Below are 20,686 nucleotides of genomic sequence, written 5' to 3' on the forward strand. Positions count from 1 at the left end.
ATTCAGGGCGACTCAAATGTGCTGGCCTCTCGGATGCTTGTTTCTTACATGCAGGATCCTTTCATCACCTTGCTGCACGTGTGTGTGTGTTAAGAGGTTAGTATATCAAACTTCTGATATAGTCACGGTTCTTCAGCCCCTTGAGAGGGATCCGGGGAGCCCTCCAGTTACTCAACCAAGTGACCAACCCTGCTCACACAGAATAAATCTGTCTAAAGACGCAGCTTCCTGATAGATGAGGGGACAAGGAGTGGGCAGACAGGGCCTGAGGGAGGAGCCATACCCCATCTAAGTGAGCCTGCCTGCCTGGTCCCACCTCTCGCCTTTCAGAAAGGACTGAGGGCTGGCTCTTGCCAGATAAATATAGAATCCTTATATATAAGTAATCCTGAGTATGTGTATATATACATATACATACAGGAATCTTATAACTCTCTCTATATATAGAATATATACAGACTCCTATATATAGAGAGAGAATATATATTGAATCCTATATATATATATAATATATATTGAATCCTATAGAATCCTGCTATATTAAGTGAAATACACTGACTTATAAATATTGAAAGCTAATATAAAGCATTTTAACCAGAAAAGCTTATGTGTGGGTTGCCAGTTCATGGGTGCTTAGTTGCTAAATCATGTTTGACTCTTTGCAACCCCATGGACTGTAAGTAGCCCGCCAGGTTCCTCTGTCCATGGGATTCTCCAGGCAAGAATACTGGAGTGGGTTGCCATGCCCTTCTGCAGGGGATTTTCCCCACCCAGGGATCGAACTTGCATCTCCTGCGTCTTCTGCACTGCAGAATGATTCTTTACCCCTAAGCCACCGGGGAAGCCCCCCCCCATTAAATAGTCACATAAAGACAAATCTAGTGCTCTGACCTCCAAGGCTCCTTTTCGTCACTTACGTAACTTATCAACACAAAGTGAACTAAAGAGAGGAAGCAGCTGACCCCAGGAGTTCAAAGGTGATGCAGAGGTGATTCCGGAAATAGAAAAAGTCCTTCATGTGCACCACGTTGTAGGTGTTGTCTTTGTCCTTCCGTCTGAGAGCTTCCAGGATCTTCAGCTCCACCAGGGCCTGGTGGTGAAACCTGGAGAGGTTGGGGAGTGGTGGGGAGGGTGGGGGTGGGGAGAGGAGACACGGTGTCACATCAGCTACAGCAGGTGGCCCCCTTCTCAGTCCTCCCCATCACGCCCACAGGCCGGGAGGTGCTAAACACTCTGGACTCTTGCCTCCTCTCTGCACCATCATGGAATCCAACAGGTAGAGAGGGAAAGAGGGAAAGAAAAGGAAAAGCAGAGAAAGAAGCAGAGACAGGAAGGGTTGGCACCAAGGAGTGGCTGATGTTACACAGAGTGAAGTAAGACAGAAAGAGAAAAACAAGTATCATATATTAACACATATATTTGCAATCTAGAAAAATTATACTGATGAACCTATTTGCAGGGCAGCGATAGACACGCAGACGTAGAGTACAGACTGGTAGATACAGCGGGGGAAGGAGAGGGTAGGGCGAATTGAGACAGTAGCATTGAAACATACATTACCATATGTAAAACAGATTTCTAGTGGGAAGTTGCTGTATAACAGAAGGAGCTCAACTTGGTGCTCTGTGACAACCTAGAGGGGTGCGATGGGCTGGGGAGTGGGAGGGAGGTTCAAGAGGGAGGGGACATATGTATACTTATGGGCGATTCACGTTGCTGTATCGCAGAAACCTACACAACAATTAATTAAAAATAAATTTTTAAAGAAGGGGCCAAAGTCATGTAGCCCTTCCTCCACAGCTGATGCCTTCCACCAAGCCACACCTCTTTTTGTTCCTGATGATTTTCAAGGCCACCAATTCATTGTTTTTATGATCCAAGCACTTGGCCACCTGTCCAAAGGACCCTTTTCCAATGATCTCCAGAACCTCATAGCGGTAGGCGATGTGGTCGTGCAGGACCTGCAAAAGTCAAGTAGAGGTGAAGGAGGAAACCATGGCTTCCAGGTCACTTGGCGTTTGTGCATTTTTTGTACATATCATTAGTGTGGCGGTGTCATAACTATTCACTTGCGTGTCATCATTCACATTGATTGTGTTGACTGGAGGCCAAGGGCCAGGTCCTATTCATTTCTGATAGCTCCTTCTGTATTTCAGGAGTCCAGCAGGTGCCCACACATACAATAGGCTCCCAGTAAATACGTGTTCCATGAAACTTGCTGACAAAATAAATGTGGAAGTACAGCTGTGTTGGGATGTAGCTATGTGCCCTGCATACTGTGCATTTGCTGAAACACAGTGGATGGAGATTCTGAGCATACAGAAAGCAAACATCCTTCCTCTGTCCCGTGGTGCTCTAAGAGTTGAGATGGAGGAACTAGGTTGCGGTGAATTAACATCCCTGGGGAACTTCCCAGAGACTCTAGACCCTGGTGGGAGGGAGATGAGAGGAAGGAGAAGTTGACAGCCTCTGGCTGAACTGGAGGTAAGGTTTAGAGCAGAGGTTCTTAACCAATGGCCCATGAATGATCCCCCGCCCTTGAAATTTTGTATATCTGCGGTCTCTTCTGGGATAATGATTTGATAACTTTTATCAGATTTCCAAAGGGATCCTTGACCTAAAAATGTTGAGAGCCAGGGCTCTAGACCAGTAGTCCCCAACCTTTCTGGCATCAGGGATCGGTTTCATGGAAGACAGTTTTCCACAGACCAAGGCGGGGTGGGGGGGAGGTGGTTTGGGGATGATTCAAATGCGTTACATTTATTGTACGCTTTACTTCTATTATTATTACATCAGCTCCACCTCAGATAATCAGGCATTAATTAGATCCTGGAGGTTGGAGAAGATGTGTGCCAGAAACTCTAAATCCTTGCTTCTCAAGGTCTGGTCCAAGGACCAGCTACGTGGGCATCCCCTGGGAAGGTTTTTAGAAAGGTAAAGCCTCAGTCCCCACCCCAGACCGCTGGCTAGGAATTTTCATTGGTAATGAGACTCCCAGGTGATCTGTGCACACCAGAAAGCTTGGGAAACACAGCCCTGAATTCAATTAGGAAAATCCACTTCTTTTATAAAATCATCAGAGATCAATTGTGTCTCCTAATCTAAGAGGAAATGTCCGGAGGAGGAATTTCCCAGCAGCCTGCAGGGCTAGCAGACCAAGCATTTCCCATCTGGACATCCTCAAGGTAGAGAGGAACACCTCGTAGCCTCCAGACGCCCCCTGCAGACAGGGGAAGAGGCAGCAACCCTGGACACAGAAGACAGGGAGAAGTCTCTGGGACTCACCTTTAAGAAACTGAAGGGGGCACTGTGCACGAGGGGACAGTGGGAAAACGTTTTTTGTCTGTTTGCAGGAAATGAGCTCTATTATAAAATAGAAAAAGGTGCTGCATGGACTTGTATGGAGGAAACAATCTGGCCTTCCCAGTGGGTCCAGGCGGCACTGGAGAGGAACCTGGAGAGGGAGGATTCATCCAGGATGCAAACCTGTCACCGCTAATACTCTTGAAAATCAATATTCTGTGAACAGAGTGCTTTGTGTACTAATTACATGTTTTTCCCCATTTTTATACCTGGTATTTCTGTGATTTAGCACCAAATAGAATCCTTCAGGACACTCACAGCTCCAGATACATCGGCATCAAATGCTATAATATACCCCACGCTCTTCCTTTCCAGACTATCTCTTGTCCCTAAGCCCCAACCCCCAAAGCCAGTTTCCACAACCCCCTGCCCCATCACCTTCATGTAGGAGCCGTGTTCATCATCGAAACTTGTCTTGCTGAATTTTTCCGGAGCCATGTGGAGCTTCTCGGCTTCCAGACCCAGGAACCACAGCTCTGTGTAGCCCAGGATCTCGCTTTGCTCGTAAGAAGACAGCTGCTTCTTAAAAAACTTTAGGGCCTCTGTGTGAAAAATACTGCAGATGTTAGTTAAGATACGGTGATGTGAGGATGTGCCCAGGTATAGACCAGCGCATCCTTTCCTGTTCATGAGCCAGGTGGCTCTTTCCTCAACAAGGTGGCTAAGAGCCTCACTAAGGACCGTACATCCTGGATCTCACAGGATCCAAGTGGAACAAGGATGGATGTATCAAAGTGTGGTACTGATTTCAACCAACCAGGAGGAAAACACAGCAGAAGGGTAGGGAGGGGGATTTCCCTGGTGGTCCTGCAGTTAAGACTTCACCTTCTAGTGCAGGGGTGCAGGTTCTATCCCTGGTCAGGCAGCAAAGATCCCACATGCCTCGCAGCCAAAAAACCCCAGAACATAAAACAGAAGCAATATTGTAACACAGTCAATAAAGACTTAAACAAATAAGGAAGTCTAGGGAAGATTTAGTCCCCAAAGAGCTATGGGTGCAGCAGCTTGGGTAGAAGATTCCAGGAGTCAGCATTGTGTCAACAGAAGTGTATAGTTAAGGCAGAAATCACCCAAGTTCATCTGGCACTGGCTATACCAAGTCTATCCTGAGAGAGTTCGCAAACTACGATGCCCTCTAGCGGGCAGGCAGGTGGCATAAATTCGACTTTCAAATCCAGGAGGTCTTCAAGCTCCAATCTGCAGAGAGCCAGGAGGTCTCAGTCTGGGAAGGGATGTGGGTTGTATCTTATCTGCTATACTGGCCACACTGCATCGGGGGCCGGTGTCTGGTCTGGGGCAGGCGGGGTGGGATTCAAGCTTTAAGAGAGATGGTGAGGGACTTTCCTGGCATGCTTCCACTGCAGGGGGGATGGGGTTCAATCCCTGGTCACAGAATTCAGACTCCATATGCCAACTGATCCCAAAGCAGATATTAGGTAAAACCAACAACAGCCGAAGCATCAACTACAATGATGCAAAGCAATACAAAAATACAGCCACTTGGAAACAAACTCTCTCCCCTAAATCTTGGATCAACGCGAAATCAAATGTGTAATTACAGAATGTTTGAAAGAAAAAAATATATGAATATTTCATATTAAAACAAAGCAATTTGGTGGCATTAAATTGTGTCATATTAGAGAGAGAGAAACAGTGTTAAGAGCAGGTAAATCAGGATGAGGGATGAGGTGGGGGGACATCACATCCTTTGACAAACTGCTGAAGAGTCAGAGAAGGAACTTCACGAGGAAACGCAGATGTATGGGAGACCGGGCCTATGTGTGAAGTGCCCACATTACCTCTGCTCTTTGTTCTTAATAAACTCACCCCCTTCTGAAATGCTCTGTGTCTGGAAATTCTTTTCCAACCCTCGCTCGGACTGCCCTGACGTATTCAGTTGGCAAAAAAGTTAGTGTTTTTCCATAACCTCGTAGAGGAAAACCCGACCAAACTCTCTGGCCAACCCAGGACCAGCCCAGTAAGTGACGCGGCCCAGAGGGACGTCACGACCACCCCACCCCAGCGCGCCGCTGCCCCAAAGCCACACCTGCCGCTGTCAGAGGGACCTTGTGTTTGTGCTTCTTCGGCGGCTTCTCCTCTGCTTTGGCGTCTTGGTTTTTCACGTTCGAAGGGAAGACCGTCTCAGAAGGCTTGAGCTCAGAAGACTTCTGACAGTGAGCTGGACTCTCCTGTTCAAGGAAAAACACTCGCAATCAAGGACTCTCTGGGCCACTTCTGGGTGTCCTAAACCACGGGTCTGACCAAGAATAGCCCTAGCCAGCCAGACTCTGCTTTTTCTCTCCAGGGAGAAAAATGGTGATTGCAAGACAGTAGGGGGACTTGCCTGGTGGTCCAGTGGTTAAGAATCTGCCTGCCAACGCAGGGGATGAGGGTTCGATCCCTAGTCTGGGACGATCCCATATGCCGCAGAGCCTGTGCTCTATACCCATGGAGCCATGACTACTGAAGCCAGTGCACTCAGAGCCTGTGCCTCGCAACAGAAGAAGCCACCACAATGAGAAGATGGAACACCACAAGGAAGAGTAGCCCCTGCTTGCCACAGCTGAAAAAAACCCTTGCACAGCATCGAAAACCCAGTACAACTGAAAAATAAATTAATGAAAAAGAAGTGACAGTAGGTTTTAACAATCTTTCTCTCAAAGGAAGGACCCATCTGACTCTCCATATTCTCCGTGAAACTCCCGCACGTTACAGTTTGCAGCGGACAACCCCAGGACATCTTCCTGCAGGAAGGATGGGAATGGTTCTTTCCTACTGACCTGGAGAAGGCCAGTTCCTGACTAGATACAGTGACCTGCCCAAGAGCACAAACACTTGAACATCGGTGCATATAACAGCTCTTTAACTCGGCACTTTCTCACGAGATCTCATTTGGTCCTTACACAAAACAATTAGGGGACATGGAAGGAAAACCAACGTTTTGTACTGTTTATACATGTTTCTACCATTAATACACTCGACACTTCACTTTTCAGTGAATCCCCATGACAGTCCTATCATGAGTCTGTTTAATACAGAAAGTCGACGACTTACTGTTCAAGTTTACATTCATTATAAACATTACATTCATCACTTCTCAGCCTTTTGGCTAAGATCAAATGTGGTATGGGAGTTTCCCAGGTGGCACAGTGGTAAAGAATCTGACTGCAATGCAGGAGACTCAGGAGATGGGGGTTAGATCCCTGGGTCAGGAAGATCCCCTGGAGGAGGGCGTGGCAACCCACTCAAGTATTCCTGCCTGAAGAATCCCATGAACAGAGGAACCTGGCGGAGTACAGTCCATGGGGTCACAAAGGGTCGGACACGACTGAGCACATTCACTGTAAAGGTGAACAGGACCGGAACCTGACTCTTCAGCTCAAGATGGTCTTTTCCCTCCATCCTAGACCTCTCTGAACTTGAACTGAAAGCAGAAAGGTCTTTTCACCTGCCTGCCCCAGGCCACACCCACTGCTCCCGACTCACCTGATACAGCAAGGGCTGCTTTAGTGGGAGTTTACTGCTGATGTGTGGGAAGTTCACCATGGTCTTCTTCCCCTTGGTGTCCACGAAAGGCAGCGATGTGAAGCTGGTGTTAGTGTTCTACAGGAGAAGCTGGTAAGTTACAGAAACCTTGGGGGACCCAGTGTTCCAAGCACCCTCCCCAGAGCGAGGATGAGCCAAATCTAAGGCAAAATCTGCCTTTGAAGTTCTTGGAGAAAAAAGTGGAATGGTCCTGCAGATGGGCTCTGGGTTCAAATCCCTGCTCCTACACCTTCTAACTGCAGACCCTGGACAGTCACACTGACTCCTTCTGTAAGCTTCAACTGTCTCAGCACTGCCATGGGGATAAAACTGGGATTTAGCTCACAAGGCTTCTGTGAGATAAACCAAATAATCTATGTAGAATATTCCAGACACGTTAGCCATTATTATTATCATGTCAATATCTCACCACCCTGACCAGGGGAAGTTCTTCCTGCTGTATAATGCAAACCTTCCTCGGGGCAGTACAGGTGCCCAACTCTTCTAACAAATATATATACTTCTTATGACCATGCCAGGAAGCATGTGGGATCCTAGTTCCCTGACCAGGGATCAAACCTGGGTCTCCTGTATTGAAAGCTCAGAGTCTTAGCCACTGGACCACCAAGGAAGTCCTCTAGCCCCTCTACACTACTGACTTGGCCTGTCCACCTAGATCCCTGCTCTCCCCTGCACTGACTGATTGATTAGGAGAGAGGTAGTCTGATGTTGGAGCTTCCCAGGTGGCGGTAGTGGTAAAGAAACTGCCTGCCAATGGAGGAGACATAAGAGACCCAGGTTCAATCCCTAGGTTGGGAGGATCCCCTGGAGGAGGCCATGGTAACCCACTCCAGTCTTCCTGCCTGGAGAATCCCATGGACAGAAGACCTGGTGGGCTGCAGTCCATGAGGGTGCAAAGAGTCGGACACAACTGAGGTGACTGAGCATGCACACACACAGTCTATCAGTGAAGCAACATTTAAAATTGGGCAGAGATGGGGTGTGATGATGCGGGTAGAGCATGTTCATCAAGCTATGCTGAGTTGATCCAAAAATGCCTGTTAAAGGCCATCCCCAGCCACCCACCTCCCCTCATCCGCTGCTAGAGAAAAGACCTGAAGCATCACTTCCTACCTTATTCAAGAATTGGGTCATCCTGAAGTTCGTGACCTTGGAAGGTGGTTTCTGGATTTGAAGCAAAGGCTTACTCTCAACCTGGACCCAGTGAGAGAGAATTGGAATAACATGCAACTCGGTGTCATCGTCAGTGCCCAGTGCTTATTTTGCCTCATTACAATAAATGGGATACACACAAAGCCAGCTCTCCTGACCCCCAAGCTAGGAAGAGCTGAGAGAGGCTCAAAGACCTGAATGAATGAATGAATGAACAAATACCAAAACAAATGATCTTTCTACCAGTGCTTATCCTGAATTGGCTTGCCCAAGAGTTTTTACACTTAAAAAAATTTCACAGAATCCTTTCTGCAAATAAAATCTTAACCAGGTGCCTTGGACATGGGAGGATGTAAAAGCAGAGCTGCTCTTTCTAAAGAGAAGAAAATGTCTATAATCTTGCCCAGAACCTCTTTTCCCCTCAGAGTGGCTCTGAAGGTACCTGAGCAGAACCTACCAGAATATAGGAGCCCAGTCTGGACACCAATGACCTGATCAGAGTGTACCTCACCTCTAGAAAGAGGTGGGGTGGGAAAGACCAAATAGCAGAGCCGTGGCCCACTAAAGGGCAGTAAGCTCACAGTGCAGGTGTGTGACACAACAAATTTTTGTTTTTTTAGTTACTAAGTCATGTCTGACCCTGTGACCCCATGAACTGTAGCCCACAAGGCTCCACTGCCTATGGGATTTCCCAGGCAAAAATACTGGAGTGGATTGCCATTTCCTTCTTCAGGGGATCTTCCTGACTCAGGGATTCAACCCATGTCTTCTGCATTGGCAAGCAGATTCTTTTACCACTGAGCCACCAGGGAAGCCCAACGTAACAGATCACAGTTACCTAAAGGTTATGCATTTACTTTAATACTCATTTAAAAAACTATAACTAGCACATTAAACCTGTAATTTGGTGGTTGTTATTATATAGGATGGAACTAAAATTTAAGTGAAAAAGAGAGTGTGAGGACTATGTAGATATGGCAAAAAGCATGAGGGTGGCACCAAAATGACTCAAGTTTAGCAAAGACACATTATAGTTTGAATCTAGGTTCTGCTCTTTGAGCCCACGGGTTCTGTTTCCAGTTCTTTCTTCAGTTCAGTTCAGTTCAGTTGCTCAGTCATGTCCAACTCTGCAACCCCATGAATCGCAGCATGCCAGGCCTCCCTGTCCATCACCAACTCCCAGAGTTCACCCAAACTCATGTCCATCGACTTGCTATCCAGATGCTATCCAGCCATCTCATCCTCTGTCGTCCCCTTTTCCTCCTGCCCCTAATCCCTCCCAGCATCAGAGTCTTTTCCAATGAGTCAACTCTTCCCATGAGGTGGCCAAAGTATTGGAGCTTCAGCTTCAGCATGATTCCTTCCAAAGAAATCCCGGGGCTGATCTCCTTCAGAATGGACTGGTTGGATCTCCTTGCAGTCCAAGGGACTCTCAGGAGTCTTCTCCAACACCACAGTTCAAAAGCATCAATTCTTCGGCGCTCAGCCTTCTTCACAGTCCAACTCTCACATCCATACATGACCAATGGAAAAACCATAGCCTTGACTAGACGGACCTTTGTTGACAAACTAATATCTCTACTTTTGAATATGCTATCTAGGTTGGTCATAACTTTCCTTCCAAGGAGTAAGCGTCTTTTAATTCCATGGCTGCAATCACCATCTGCAGTGATTTTGGAGCCCCCCAAAAAATAAAGTCTGACACTGTTTCCACTGTTTCCCCATCTATTTCCCATGAAGTGATGGGACCGGATGCCATGATCTTCGTTTTCTGAATGTTGAGCTTTAAGCCAACTTTTTCACTCTCCTCTTTCACTTTCATCAAGAGGCTCTTTAGCTCCTCTTCACTTTCTGCCATAAGGGTGGTGTCACCTGCATATCTGAGGTTATTGATATTTCTCCCGGCAATCTTGATTCCAGCTTGTGCTTCTTCCAGCCCAACGTTTCTCATGATGTCCAAAAACTGAGACACAGCCTGTGCCAGACCCACATCCATAAAACTTGGTATCCAGGCCACAGTGAAATAGAAACTGGGTATAATACTTCAACTTAATATAACCCAGCACAGCTAAGCCCTCCACAGACTTGTCGTGATGGGGACTACTTTAAAAAAATAAAATTTGGCACGACATGTGGGACCTTAGTTCCTCATCCGGAGACTGAACCTCTGCCTGCTGCATTGGAAGTGCAGAGTCTTAACCACTGGACCACCAGAGAAGTCCCCAATTTATTATTATTATTATCTTTTTGCCACACTGTACAGCATTCAGGATCTTGGTTCCCTGACCAAGGATGGAACCCAATGCATCCTGCTTTGGGAGTTCAGAGTTCAACCGTTGGACCACCAGGGAAGTCCCTGATGGGACTGTTTAGAACAGTCCATCTTGATTTCCTAGAAAAGGGACGTGGTCTAAAGAAGAGGGGGCTACATAAAGCATGGACCATGGCCTCAGACAAAGCTAATTTAATGGGCTAACGTGTACCAGATGCAGGATTTGGTTGGCAACTGGATGGACAATGATGCTATCTGAGCAAAAACTGCAGTTCCAAGTCTGAGTCCCAACTTCTCAACAAATAATTTCGTGGGGATTAGCCATCAACAATGGTGACAAGTTGGCTTTGAGGATTAGCTGGGGAGAAGACTGGATAAATTAAAAGAACATTACAAGGGCTTTCCTGGTGGCTCAGTGGTAAAGAATCTGCTTGCCATCCCAGGAGACACAGTTCGATCCTTGATCCAAGAAGATCCCACATGCCTCGGAGCAACTAAGCCCACGCATCACAACTATTGATCCTCTAGAGCCTGGGAACTGCAGCTACTGAAGCCTGAGTGCCCTAGAGCCCATGCTCTGCGACAAGAGAAGCCACTGCGAGGAGAAGCCCACCCACCGAAACTAGAGAAAAGCTTGTGCAGCAGTGAAGACCCAGTGCAGACAAAAACAAATAAATAAAATTATTTTTTAAAGTACATTACAAAACACAACCAAAACTAAATACCAAACAAAAAGCATGGGCAGTGAGTGACAACAAAGCAGAAAGTGACCCATGTGAATGCAGTCCATCCAGGAAGATGTCCATCTAGGGGGTGGCCCTTGGAAGGGGTGTGGCTTGACCTGAGGCTTTATTGGAAGGGAGGGTGTGGAACATGCTCATTGGGTGGAAAAAAAACAGTATCTGGGCATGCTCTGAAGGTCTTCACGGCTCACGCTGGTTAAGCTGGAGCAGAGGGTGGCCTGTGGAAGGCACTGAATAGCCAAGTTAAGACACTTGATCATTATCTTAAGGAGACAGAACTAAATGTAATGTGATATCCTGGGTGGGATCCTGCAACAGACCAAGGATGTTAGGTAAATAAAACAAGGAAATCTGCCCCAAGTGTGGATGGAGTTTTGTTAATAATGTATCAATATTGGCTCCCTGTTGTGACTAGTACTATAAGAATATAAGATAATAATAGGGGAAACAGACATGGGGTATGGAGTGGCTTAGGGGAACTCTGTACTGTCCGCTTAATTTTTCAGAAAATGTAAAACTGCTCTTTAAAAAGTCAAATTAAAAGACAAATAAAACACCCAAAATGTCTGAGGGGAGCGACAATATCAGAAGGACTGTTACTTCAGTTCAGTTCAGCTCAGTTCAGTCGCTCAGTCGTGTCCGACTCTTTGTGACCCCATGAATCGCAGCACGCCAGGCCTCCCTGTCCATCACCAACTCCCAGAGTTCACTCAGACTCACGTCCATCGAGTCAGTGATGCCATCCAGCCATCTCATCCTCTGTCATCCCCTTCTCCTCTTGCCCCCAATCCCTCCCAGCATCAGAGTCTTTTCCAATGAGTCAACTCTTCACTTGAGGTGGCCAAAGTACTGGAGTTTCACCTTCAGCATCATTCCTTCCAAAGAAATCCCAGGGCTGATCTCCTTCACAATGGACTGGTTGGATCTCCTTGCAGTCCAAGGGACTCTCAAGAGTCTTCTCCAACACCACAGTTCAAAAGCATCAATTCTTCAGCACTCAGCCTTCTTCACAGTCCAACTCTCACATCCATACATGACCACAGGAAAAACCATAGCCTTGACTAGATGAACCTTTGTTGGCAAAGTGATGTCTCTGCTTTTGAATATGCTATCTAGGTTGGTCATAACTTTCCTTCCAAGGAGTAAGCATCTTTTAATTTCATGGCTGCAGTCATCATCTGCAGTGATTTTGGAGCCCCCAAAAATAAAGTCTGACACTGTTTCCTCTGTTTCCCCATCTATTTCCCATGAAGTGATGGGACTGGATGCCATGATCTTCGTTTTCTGAATGTTGAGCTTTAAGCCAACTTTTTCACTCTCCTCTTTCACTTTCATCAAGAGGCCTTTTAGTTCCTCTTCACTTTCTGCCATAAGGGTGGTATCATCTGCATATCTGAGGTTATTGATATTTCTCCTGGCAATCTTGATTCCAGCTTGTGTTTCTTCCAGCCCAGCGTTTCTCATGCTGCACTCTGCATATAAGTTAAATAAGCAGGGCGATAATATACAGCCTTGATGTACTCCTTTTCCTATTTGGAACCAGTCTGTTGTTCCATGTCCAGTTCTAACTGTTGCTTCTTGACCTGCATACAGATTTCTCAGGAGGCAGGTAAGGTAAGGTAAGAAATTCCCATCTCTTTCAGAATTTTCCACAGTTTATTGTGATCCACACAGTCAAAGGCTTTGGCATAATCAATAAAGCAGAAATAGATGTTTTTCTGGAACTCTCTTGCTTTTTCCCTGAGACTGTTACTTAGGACACAATAAAAGCTTATTACATGTGATCTACAGGACAGAGTCAGGTCAATGTGTGGAATATAGAGGGAAGTAGTTTCTGGGATAATAAAAGGAAGGATTTTCTAAAGTCTAGAGCTCATGAGCTAGTGAGCGCCCCATCACTGGAAGGACAGAGTCCACCTGGTGAGCATTTGTGAGAAATTTGCACAGAGTTGGGGGTGAGTGGGTAGGTGTAACCTCCAAAGTTCCAATCTGTCTATAAGATTCATTCAAGTGACCGCTGGGAGTGTGTCTTAAAGCAAACCATCTTTTTGTAGAACCAAGACTCAGAACCTCTGCTCAGAACAGGGCTTCTCAATCTTTGTCACAGTACACCACACATAAAAAATGATATTTGCAAGACAAGCCAGGTAAAGAGACGGAGCAGGTCACAGATGCCATCCACCCCGGGTTCCAGCTGCTCCAGGCCTGACCACCCTGAGGACCACTGGCATCTCTATACAGCTGCTCCCACTCACAGGACCGGCAGGTTGCACAAGTATATGAACTTCCTGCTTGTTTGTCTCTGGCAGTTTCCTCAAGAGGCACCCATCACCCATGACAACCCTCCTTGTACCGCAGCATCCCCAGGAGGTAGGAAGAAAAGCGTGTGGATTGCCTGCATCCACCAGGACAAATAGAAACTTTCCTTTAAGACTATGAACTTAATGCATTATTCTGTGGCCCCTCACTGATCTCTGAGCCAATATAACAGGAGTCTCTTTAACAGTCTTGAGCTGTGAGTCCAGATTAGGAATCCGCAGTGTAAAACAGATTTTATTCAAAGGGTACATGGCATTGGAGAGGATTCCTGTGTTGTCTGAGACCTGGGCCCTGGCAGGTGGCTGGAGAAAGCCTCTGGAGGGATAGGGGGTGGAAGATAAAAAGATGGGGCCTTGGAGAATGCCATCAGGCAGTTTTCAGGACCTCCTTTTATTTCATCAAAGCTCTAGGAGACCTACTCAACAGCCAAAACTCAACTTTGAGACTCCTTTATTTTCCAAATAAAATAAAGGAGTGTGTTTATATGAACACAAGCTTCTTTTATAATTTAAAAATACCACTATTGGTAAAATGGTGCAGCCAATGTGGAAAACAGTTGGGAAGCTTCTCAAAAAGCTAAAAACAGAGTTAACATATGACCCAGCAATTCCACTCCTGGGTATATATCCCAAAAAACAAAAACACTAATTCAAAAAGATACATGCACCCCGGAATTCATAGCAACATTACTCACAATAGCCAAGACACGGAAACAACCGAAGTGCCTATCAAGAGATAAATGGATTAAGAAGAAGTGGCAAATATATGCATGGAATACTACCCAGCCATTTAAAAAGAATAAAATTTTTCCACTTGCAGCAACATGAATGGATTTGGAGGTCGTTATGCTAGGTGAAGGTAAACAGTGTTTTCTGAGTACCCATGTGCTGTGCTGAGTCGTTCAGTCCTGTCTGACTCCTTATGACCCCAGGGACTGAAGCCCACCAGGCTCCTCTGGCCATGGAGCTTTCCAGGAAAGAATACTGGAGTCGGTTGCCATTTCCTATTCCAGGTATCAGCTGCACATATAACTGTTCAAACTACTGCACAATTGTACTCATCTCACACGCTAGCAAAGTAATGCTCAAAATTCTCCAAGCCAGACTTAAACAGTGCGTGAACCATGAACTTCCATACGTTAAAACTGGATTTAGAAGAGGCAGAGGTACCAGAGATCAAATTGCCAACATCTGTTGGATCATCGAAAAAGCAAGAGAGTTCCAGAAAAACATCTACTTCTGATTTATTGACTATGCCAAAGCCTTTGACTGTGTGGATCACAATAAACTATGGAAAATTCTGAAAGAGATGGGAATACCAGACCACCTTACCTGCCTCCTGAGAAATCTGTATGCAGGTCAAGAAGCAACAGTTAGAACTGGACATGGAACAACAGACTGGTTCCAAATAGGAAAAGGAGTACGTCAAGACTGTATATTGTCACCCTGCTTATTTAACCTATATGCAGAGTACATTATGTGAAAGGCCAGGCTGGATAAAGCACAAGCTGGAATCAAGATTGCTGGGAGAAATATCAATAACCTCAGATAGGCAGATGACACAACCCTTATGGCAGAAAGCGAAGAAGAACTGAGAGCCTCTTGATGAAAGTGAAAGAGGAGAGTAAAAAAGTTGGCTTAAAGCTCAACATCCAGAAAACTAAGATCATGGCATCTGGTCCCATCACTTCATGGGAAATAGATGGGGAAACAGAGGAAACAGTGTCAGACTTTATTTTTGGGGGCTCCAAAATCACTGCAGATGGTGACTGCAGCCATGAAATTAAGAGACGCTTACTCCTTGGAAGGAAAGTTATGACCAACCTAGACAGCATATTAAAAAGCAGAGATACTACTTTGCCAACAAAGGTCCGTCTAGTCAAAGCTATGGTTTTTCCAGTAGTCATGTATGGATGTAAGGGTTGGACTATAAAGAAAGCTGAGTGCTGAAAAACTGATGCTTTTGAACTGTGGTGTTGGAGAAGACTCTTGAGAGTCCCTTGGACTTCAAGGAGATCAAACGAGTCCATCCTAAAGGAGATCAGTCCCAAATATTCATTGGAAGGACTGATGCTGAAGCTGAAACTCCAATATTTTGGCCACCTGATGGAAGAACTGACTCATTGGAAAAGCCCCTGATGCTGGGAGGGATTGGGGGCAGGAGGAGAAGGGGACGGCAGAGGATGAGATGGTTGAACGGCATCACCGACTCAATGGACATGAATGTGAGCAAGCTCCAGAAGGTGGTGACGGACAGGGAAGCCTGGTGTGCTGTAGCCCATGGGGCTGCAGAGTTGGAAACGACTGAGCAACTGAACTGATGATAACTGGCAAAGGATTAGTAAATACTTTAAATAGTTTTTATGTATTAAGTAAATATATGTATATTTTATTTCTATTTTATTCACATGTTTTATGTATTATATATAAATATTCTACAAATCAGTAAGAAAAAGACAACACAAAAGAAAAATTTAAGCAAAATCAGGCACAGCCAGGCACTCCACAGAAGAAGAAACACCAATGGCCAATAAACACATGAAGAGAGAGAGGTTCAATCTCATGATAATCATCAAAATGCAAATTAAAATAGAAGAAAATATCGTCATTTCTTCTAAACTGGCAAACTAAGAAGCCACACTGTATCAAGGAATAAAAAGGGTGTGTACCAGCAGAAACGTGTACATCCTACAAGAGGCCACGTACATTCATGCTGATGCTTTAGAAAATATTGGTGTCATCTGGTAACGCAAGGCATTCACATACCCTGGTACCCAGCATACCCCTCCTAAATTCACGCTCTAGAAACCACTGCACGTATGCACCAGGAGACGTGCAGTGTTTTTAATGGCAAAAACATAAGGAAAAAAACACTCACCCATCAAAACTGATAGGAAGTGCAGTACACCCGTACCACTGAATATGGCAGTGAAATTGATTCATGAACAGGTTCCCAAGAACAATATTCACATATCTAAAGGGCAGGCACAGGCACTGACCAATCAGTGTGAAGACCTGATCAATCCAAGTGAAACCAGTCAAATGCTGTCCAGTGTTTGTTAGTACGCAGCTACAAAGTGTGCTTTAAGAGAAAACTGAGCAGTATGATTCAAGACATAAAAAAGCATGCAAAATTAAACAATACATGGATCAGAGTTTTAGAAAAGCAATGGAATGATAAATGTAAAACTCAAAAGAGTGGTTATCTCAGGGGGGTCAATGGACAGGGTGAAATAAGATGGGGAGGGACACGCAGGGGCCATCTTTCTTAAACTGTGCGTTGGAAACATGCAAGAGTGCCTACTGTACACTATCCTTTAGACCTGACACATATACTTAGAAATTCTTTTATTATTATTATTTTTTAAAGATTTTTTGATGTGGGCCATTTTTAAGGTCTTTATTGAATCTGTTACCATGTTGTATCTGTTTTATGTTTTGTTTTGTTTTTTGAGCCACAAGGCATGGTGGGATCTTGGCTGTCTGACAAGGAATCATATCTGCACCCCCTGTATTGGAAGGTGAAGTTTCCACCACTGGACCACCAGGGAAACCCCTAAATATTCTTTTATATATACTCAACATTTAGTAATAAAAAAACATTTTTAAAAAAGCGTGAATGAATTACAGAATAAAATCTGAATTCTGACTTCAGCCTTTATTAGCGGAATTACTTTATTAGGTAACTTGCTTCATCTCTTTAGTTCTCAGTTTCCTCCTCTGTAAAATGCGGGTGCCGACTCACTCAATGTACTTGAGAAGAGCAAATATAGAAACACATATGGGGTTGGGGCTGTATTTCTAACATCAACTCATCCCACCTCCAATGTCAAGCAGATGAACGCTAATTTTCATGGCCTGAAGAAGTATTCAACAGGAGTTATCTACTTGCTCTGATTAATTCCGGTACTCAGAGACATGCCCCCATGCCTGCTTGCCCCACGTCCTGGTCACAGCAGTGCAGAGTAAACTCCAATCTTTGTCCTCCTCTCTCCCCAAATTGAAAGCACCCTGGGAATACGGAACAAAACAACTGGTACTTACTAAGTAGATCTCAGGAGCAAGAGTGGGGTTCTAGGAGAAAAGTGGGAAACAGCAGGTAAGCACTGTACTTCAGAACCCCAAGTCCACCCAAACACAGATATTATATTGTGTGGTGTGCTGATGTTTCATGGAACCATCAATTCTAGATTGGCTCCTTATGGTTATATTCAAAGTTCACCCCATAAAAAAATCAGTTCACTCCATAAATAATGGTGAAAGTGAAAGTGTTAGTCACTTAGTCATGTCCGACTCTGTGACCCCATGGGCTGTAGCCCATCAGGGTCCTATGTCCACGGGGTTTTCTAGGCAAGAATACTGGAGTGGGATGCCATGCCCTCCTCCAGGGGATCTTCCTGACCCAGGGATGGAACTCGCATCTCCTGCGGCCCCTGCATTGCAGGTGGATACTTTACCACTGAGCCACAGGGACAGCCCAAGGGCAGAAGAGAAGTAGCAGAAAGGGGGCCTACTCTCCAAGGCTCGGCACATGCACTGAGATACTCTGTGGCACCCAATCAATTGGGAAATTGAAGTTAGCAGAGCTCCCTTGCCCATGCCTCGCCCAGGTAAGTCCCCTGGGATGGCCCCACCAGAGAGCCCAGAGTTCCGAACCTGCTCCGGTCCCAGCAGTGGCTGTGAGCTTGTTTATTTGAAAGGAGTGGACATGAGTTTAAGTAAACTCCAAGAGTTGGTAATGGACAGGGAGGCCTGGCGTGCTGCAGTCCATGGGATCACAAAGAGTCAGACACAACTCAGCGACTGAACTGATTACTATCTAGAGCATCACCCATGTCTCAAAGACAGCCGAAATCAATTTCCTAAAAAAAATTATTGGATTATAGTTGATTTACAGTGTGTTAGTTTCAGGTGTACAGCAAAGTGATTCAGTTATACATATATTACATATTATATGTAAACTTACATTTATACATATACATATATTCATTCTTTTTCAGTTTCTTTTTATATACATTTCTTTCTCATATAAGTTATCACAGAATATTGAGTAGAGTTCCCTGTGCTATACAGTAGGTCCTTTTTGGTTATCTGTCTTATATACAGTAGTGTCTGTAAGTAATCCCAAGCTTCTGATTTATCCCTCCCCCCTCCACATTGTCTGAAACCAATTTTAAAAGCCACATTTTAAAAAACTTTCTTGACTGAAATATTATCAAGATCCACATTTAAAAATACTTACATATTAAATTATTATAATGCTACCTTTAGAACATAATATTAAATATCATAATATCGAAATAAATATAAATTATTATTAGTTTATTTAAATATGTAAATCTTTTCAAGACTTGTTTGCATCAGTTGTTAGGCTACCGTCACAAGTTATAAATTTAAATAGTATTTTTAAATGATGCTGTCAATTTGTGAGTTAACAAATGACAACATACGTGAATTTATCTTGAATGTGATTTTTTATGTTGTTTTTTGACTGTAACTGCACAATTTTCTTTCCTTAAAATTAATTTAAATAAATATGTGAAGAAACATATAACAGAGTTGCCATTGCTCATCAAAGAGGCATGGGATAGACTTGTTAAGAATATGGGTTTGAATTTTATCCTCCACTCACTTGTTTATGGCCGTGAACCAGTTAACTTCACCTGAATCTTAGTTTCTCCATCTGTAAATGGAGACAATGACAGTACTGGCCACTAAGATTTCTGTGGGAGCTACCTAAACACTCAACAAGCTAAGTACTCAAGCAGCTAAAACACAAAATGTAAACCGCAAAACTCACAACAATTTTGCCAAAGTAAAATCACAACCAAGATCATTCTGTTTGCATATTTTAAAATGTGAACAGATTGTTACCTTTCTTATATTGTCATATTTGCTGTAGATTTACTATTTCAAATATGTTATATTAATTTTTGTTTTATCAAAGGAGATGCTTTCGGTATTCATAAATCTTTTGCAAATGTATACACTGCAAGATGTTTTTTGTTGTACATGATAATAGCAGGGGTAGGGATGGGGAACAATGGATTTTCCATTAGGGTACAATTTTATGAAGTATAATCCCAAGGTGGGAAGGCCAGGGTTAAATCTGGAAAACTGCTTGGAGGAGGTGGCCTAAAAGTAAGAAGGAGGTAGTGATGGCCTATAGAGGAGAGTCTTCACTAGGCCTTGGGTAGCTGCTGGACTCGCTCCTCCCCCTCAGTGATGCAGGCAGGGTTCAGGAAGTCAAACCAGAATGCTCTGGGATAAAGTCTGCTGCAAATTTTTCAGAACAAAGATCCCAGACAATATGACCTTGTGAGTAAGTGATAAAATCCATACTAAAGGCATTAGATTAGAAAATACACCTGATTTAGAAGTTGACCTTACAGAGGGCAGTCACAGTGTCACCGCATCACAATATTAGTGCCGTGGCATTTTGCTAGTTTTCGAGGCAGAGTGAAACAAAAAAACAGCATGACCATGCTGGGAAAAACAGAAACAGACCTTTTCTGAAAATGTTCTTGGCTATTTGATCGAAACCAGGACACTTCCAGGATTGAGCCCAGATAAACGGGGCAGGGCGGAAGTCCATGGGGTTGCAAAGAATTGGACACGACTTAGTGAGTAAACAACAACAACATTCAGAGCAGAATAAAAGGTGCTGCAGAAGCGACATTAACCCAGGATTCCTCACATGCAGGTCACCTGTTAGATTATTATCTTGAAGTCCTCAAGTTCAAGAAACCATACCCTGGCCATCCAGCTTGTTTTCCATCTGGCCCACCCAGACCTGGCTCTGCCCCTTCCGCTCCCCCTGTCAGCAGATATGCTAAGGGCACAACAGTCCCACTGGGTCCTGAGTCCCCAAAACTTCACAACAAAACCTGTCTTCTCCCAAATGAAATGCAAGGGTCCTTACCTTCACAGAGGCGAGATTTTGTTTCTTTGTTGCTTTCAACATCGGGAACGATGTCAAACTGCCTTTCCTTGGCTTTTTAGCATCCATTTCAGTCCTGCAGAAGGAGACGAAAAGGTAAACTGGCATTAGAAGTAAAACACAGCAAGTCCCCTACACAGGAACCTTCAAGTTGCGAATTTTCAAAGATGCAAGCGTGTGTTCACACATCCAGTCACGGAAGTGAGTTCACGTGTCTAGCGTCCATCGTCACGTGCATGCGTCCTCTAGAGCTGGGTGTGCTTTTGTGGACTTTACCTTACAGGACTATTGCTGTACAACATGAGAGCCTTACTAATGAAGACCTGATGGAATTGGAGGCCCAGAGAAAGGA

The 20,686-nt window shown here is 44.6% G+C and overlaps 1 protein-coding gene across 2 annotated transcripts in view; it reads right to left on the reverse strand.

Annotated features, from left to right (window-relative positions):
• The window catches only part of DYRK4 (dual specificity tyrosine phosphorylation regulated kinase 4), a 49,482-nt gene that overhangs the window by 18,324 nt on the left and 10,472 nt on the right, over positions 1–20,686 (reverse strand). Inside the window, exons 2-9 of one of the 2 annotated variants that reach the window (XM_061418186.1) lie at positions 20,317–20,410; positions 17,439–17,468; positions 8,023–8,103; positions 6,850–6,966; positions 5,411–5,552; positions 3,742–3,905; positions 1,825–1,961; positions 963–1,103 (exon numbers count right to left, since the gene is read on the reverse strand). In XM_061418186.1, coding sequence (XP_061274170.1) covers positions 963–1,103; positions 1,825–1,961; positions 3,742–3,905; positions 5,411–5,552; positions 6,850–6,966; positions 8,023–8,103; positions 17,439–17,468; positions 20,317–20,410 — 906 coding nt within the window. The remainder of the gene's footprint in view (positions 1–962; positions 1,104–1,824; positions 1,962–3,741; positions 3,906–5,410; positions 5,553–6,849; positions 6,967–8,022; positions 8,104–17,438; positions 17,469–20,316; positions 20,411–20,686) is intronic. The other variant, XM_061418187.1, reaches the window with a different exon arrangement.

Source organism: Bos javanicus, chromosome 5 (genome assembly GCF_032452875.1).
Source record: "Bos javanicus breed banteng chromosome 5, ARS-OSU_banteng_1.0, whole genome shotgun sequence".
In the NCBI taxonomy this organism is placed as follows: Eukaryota; Metazoa; Chordata; class Mammalia; order Artiodactyla; family Bovidae; genus Bos; species Bos javanicus.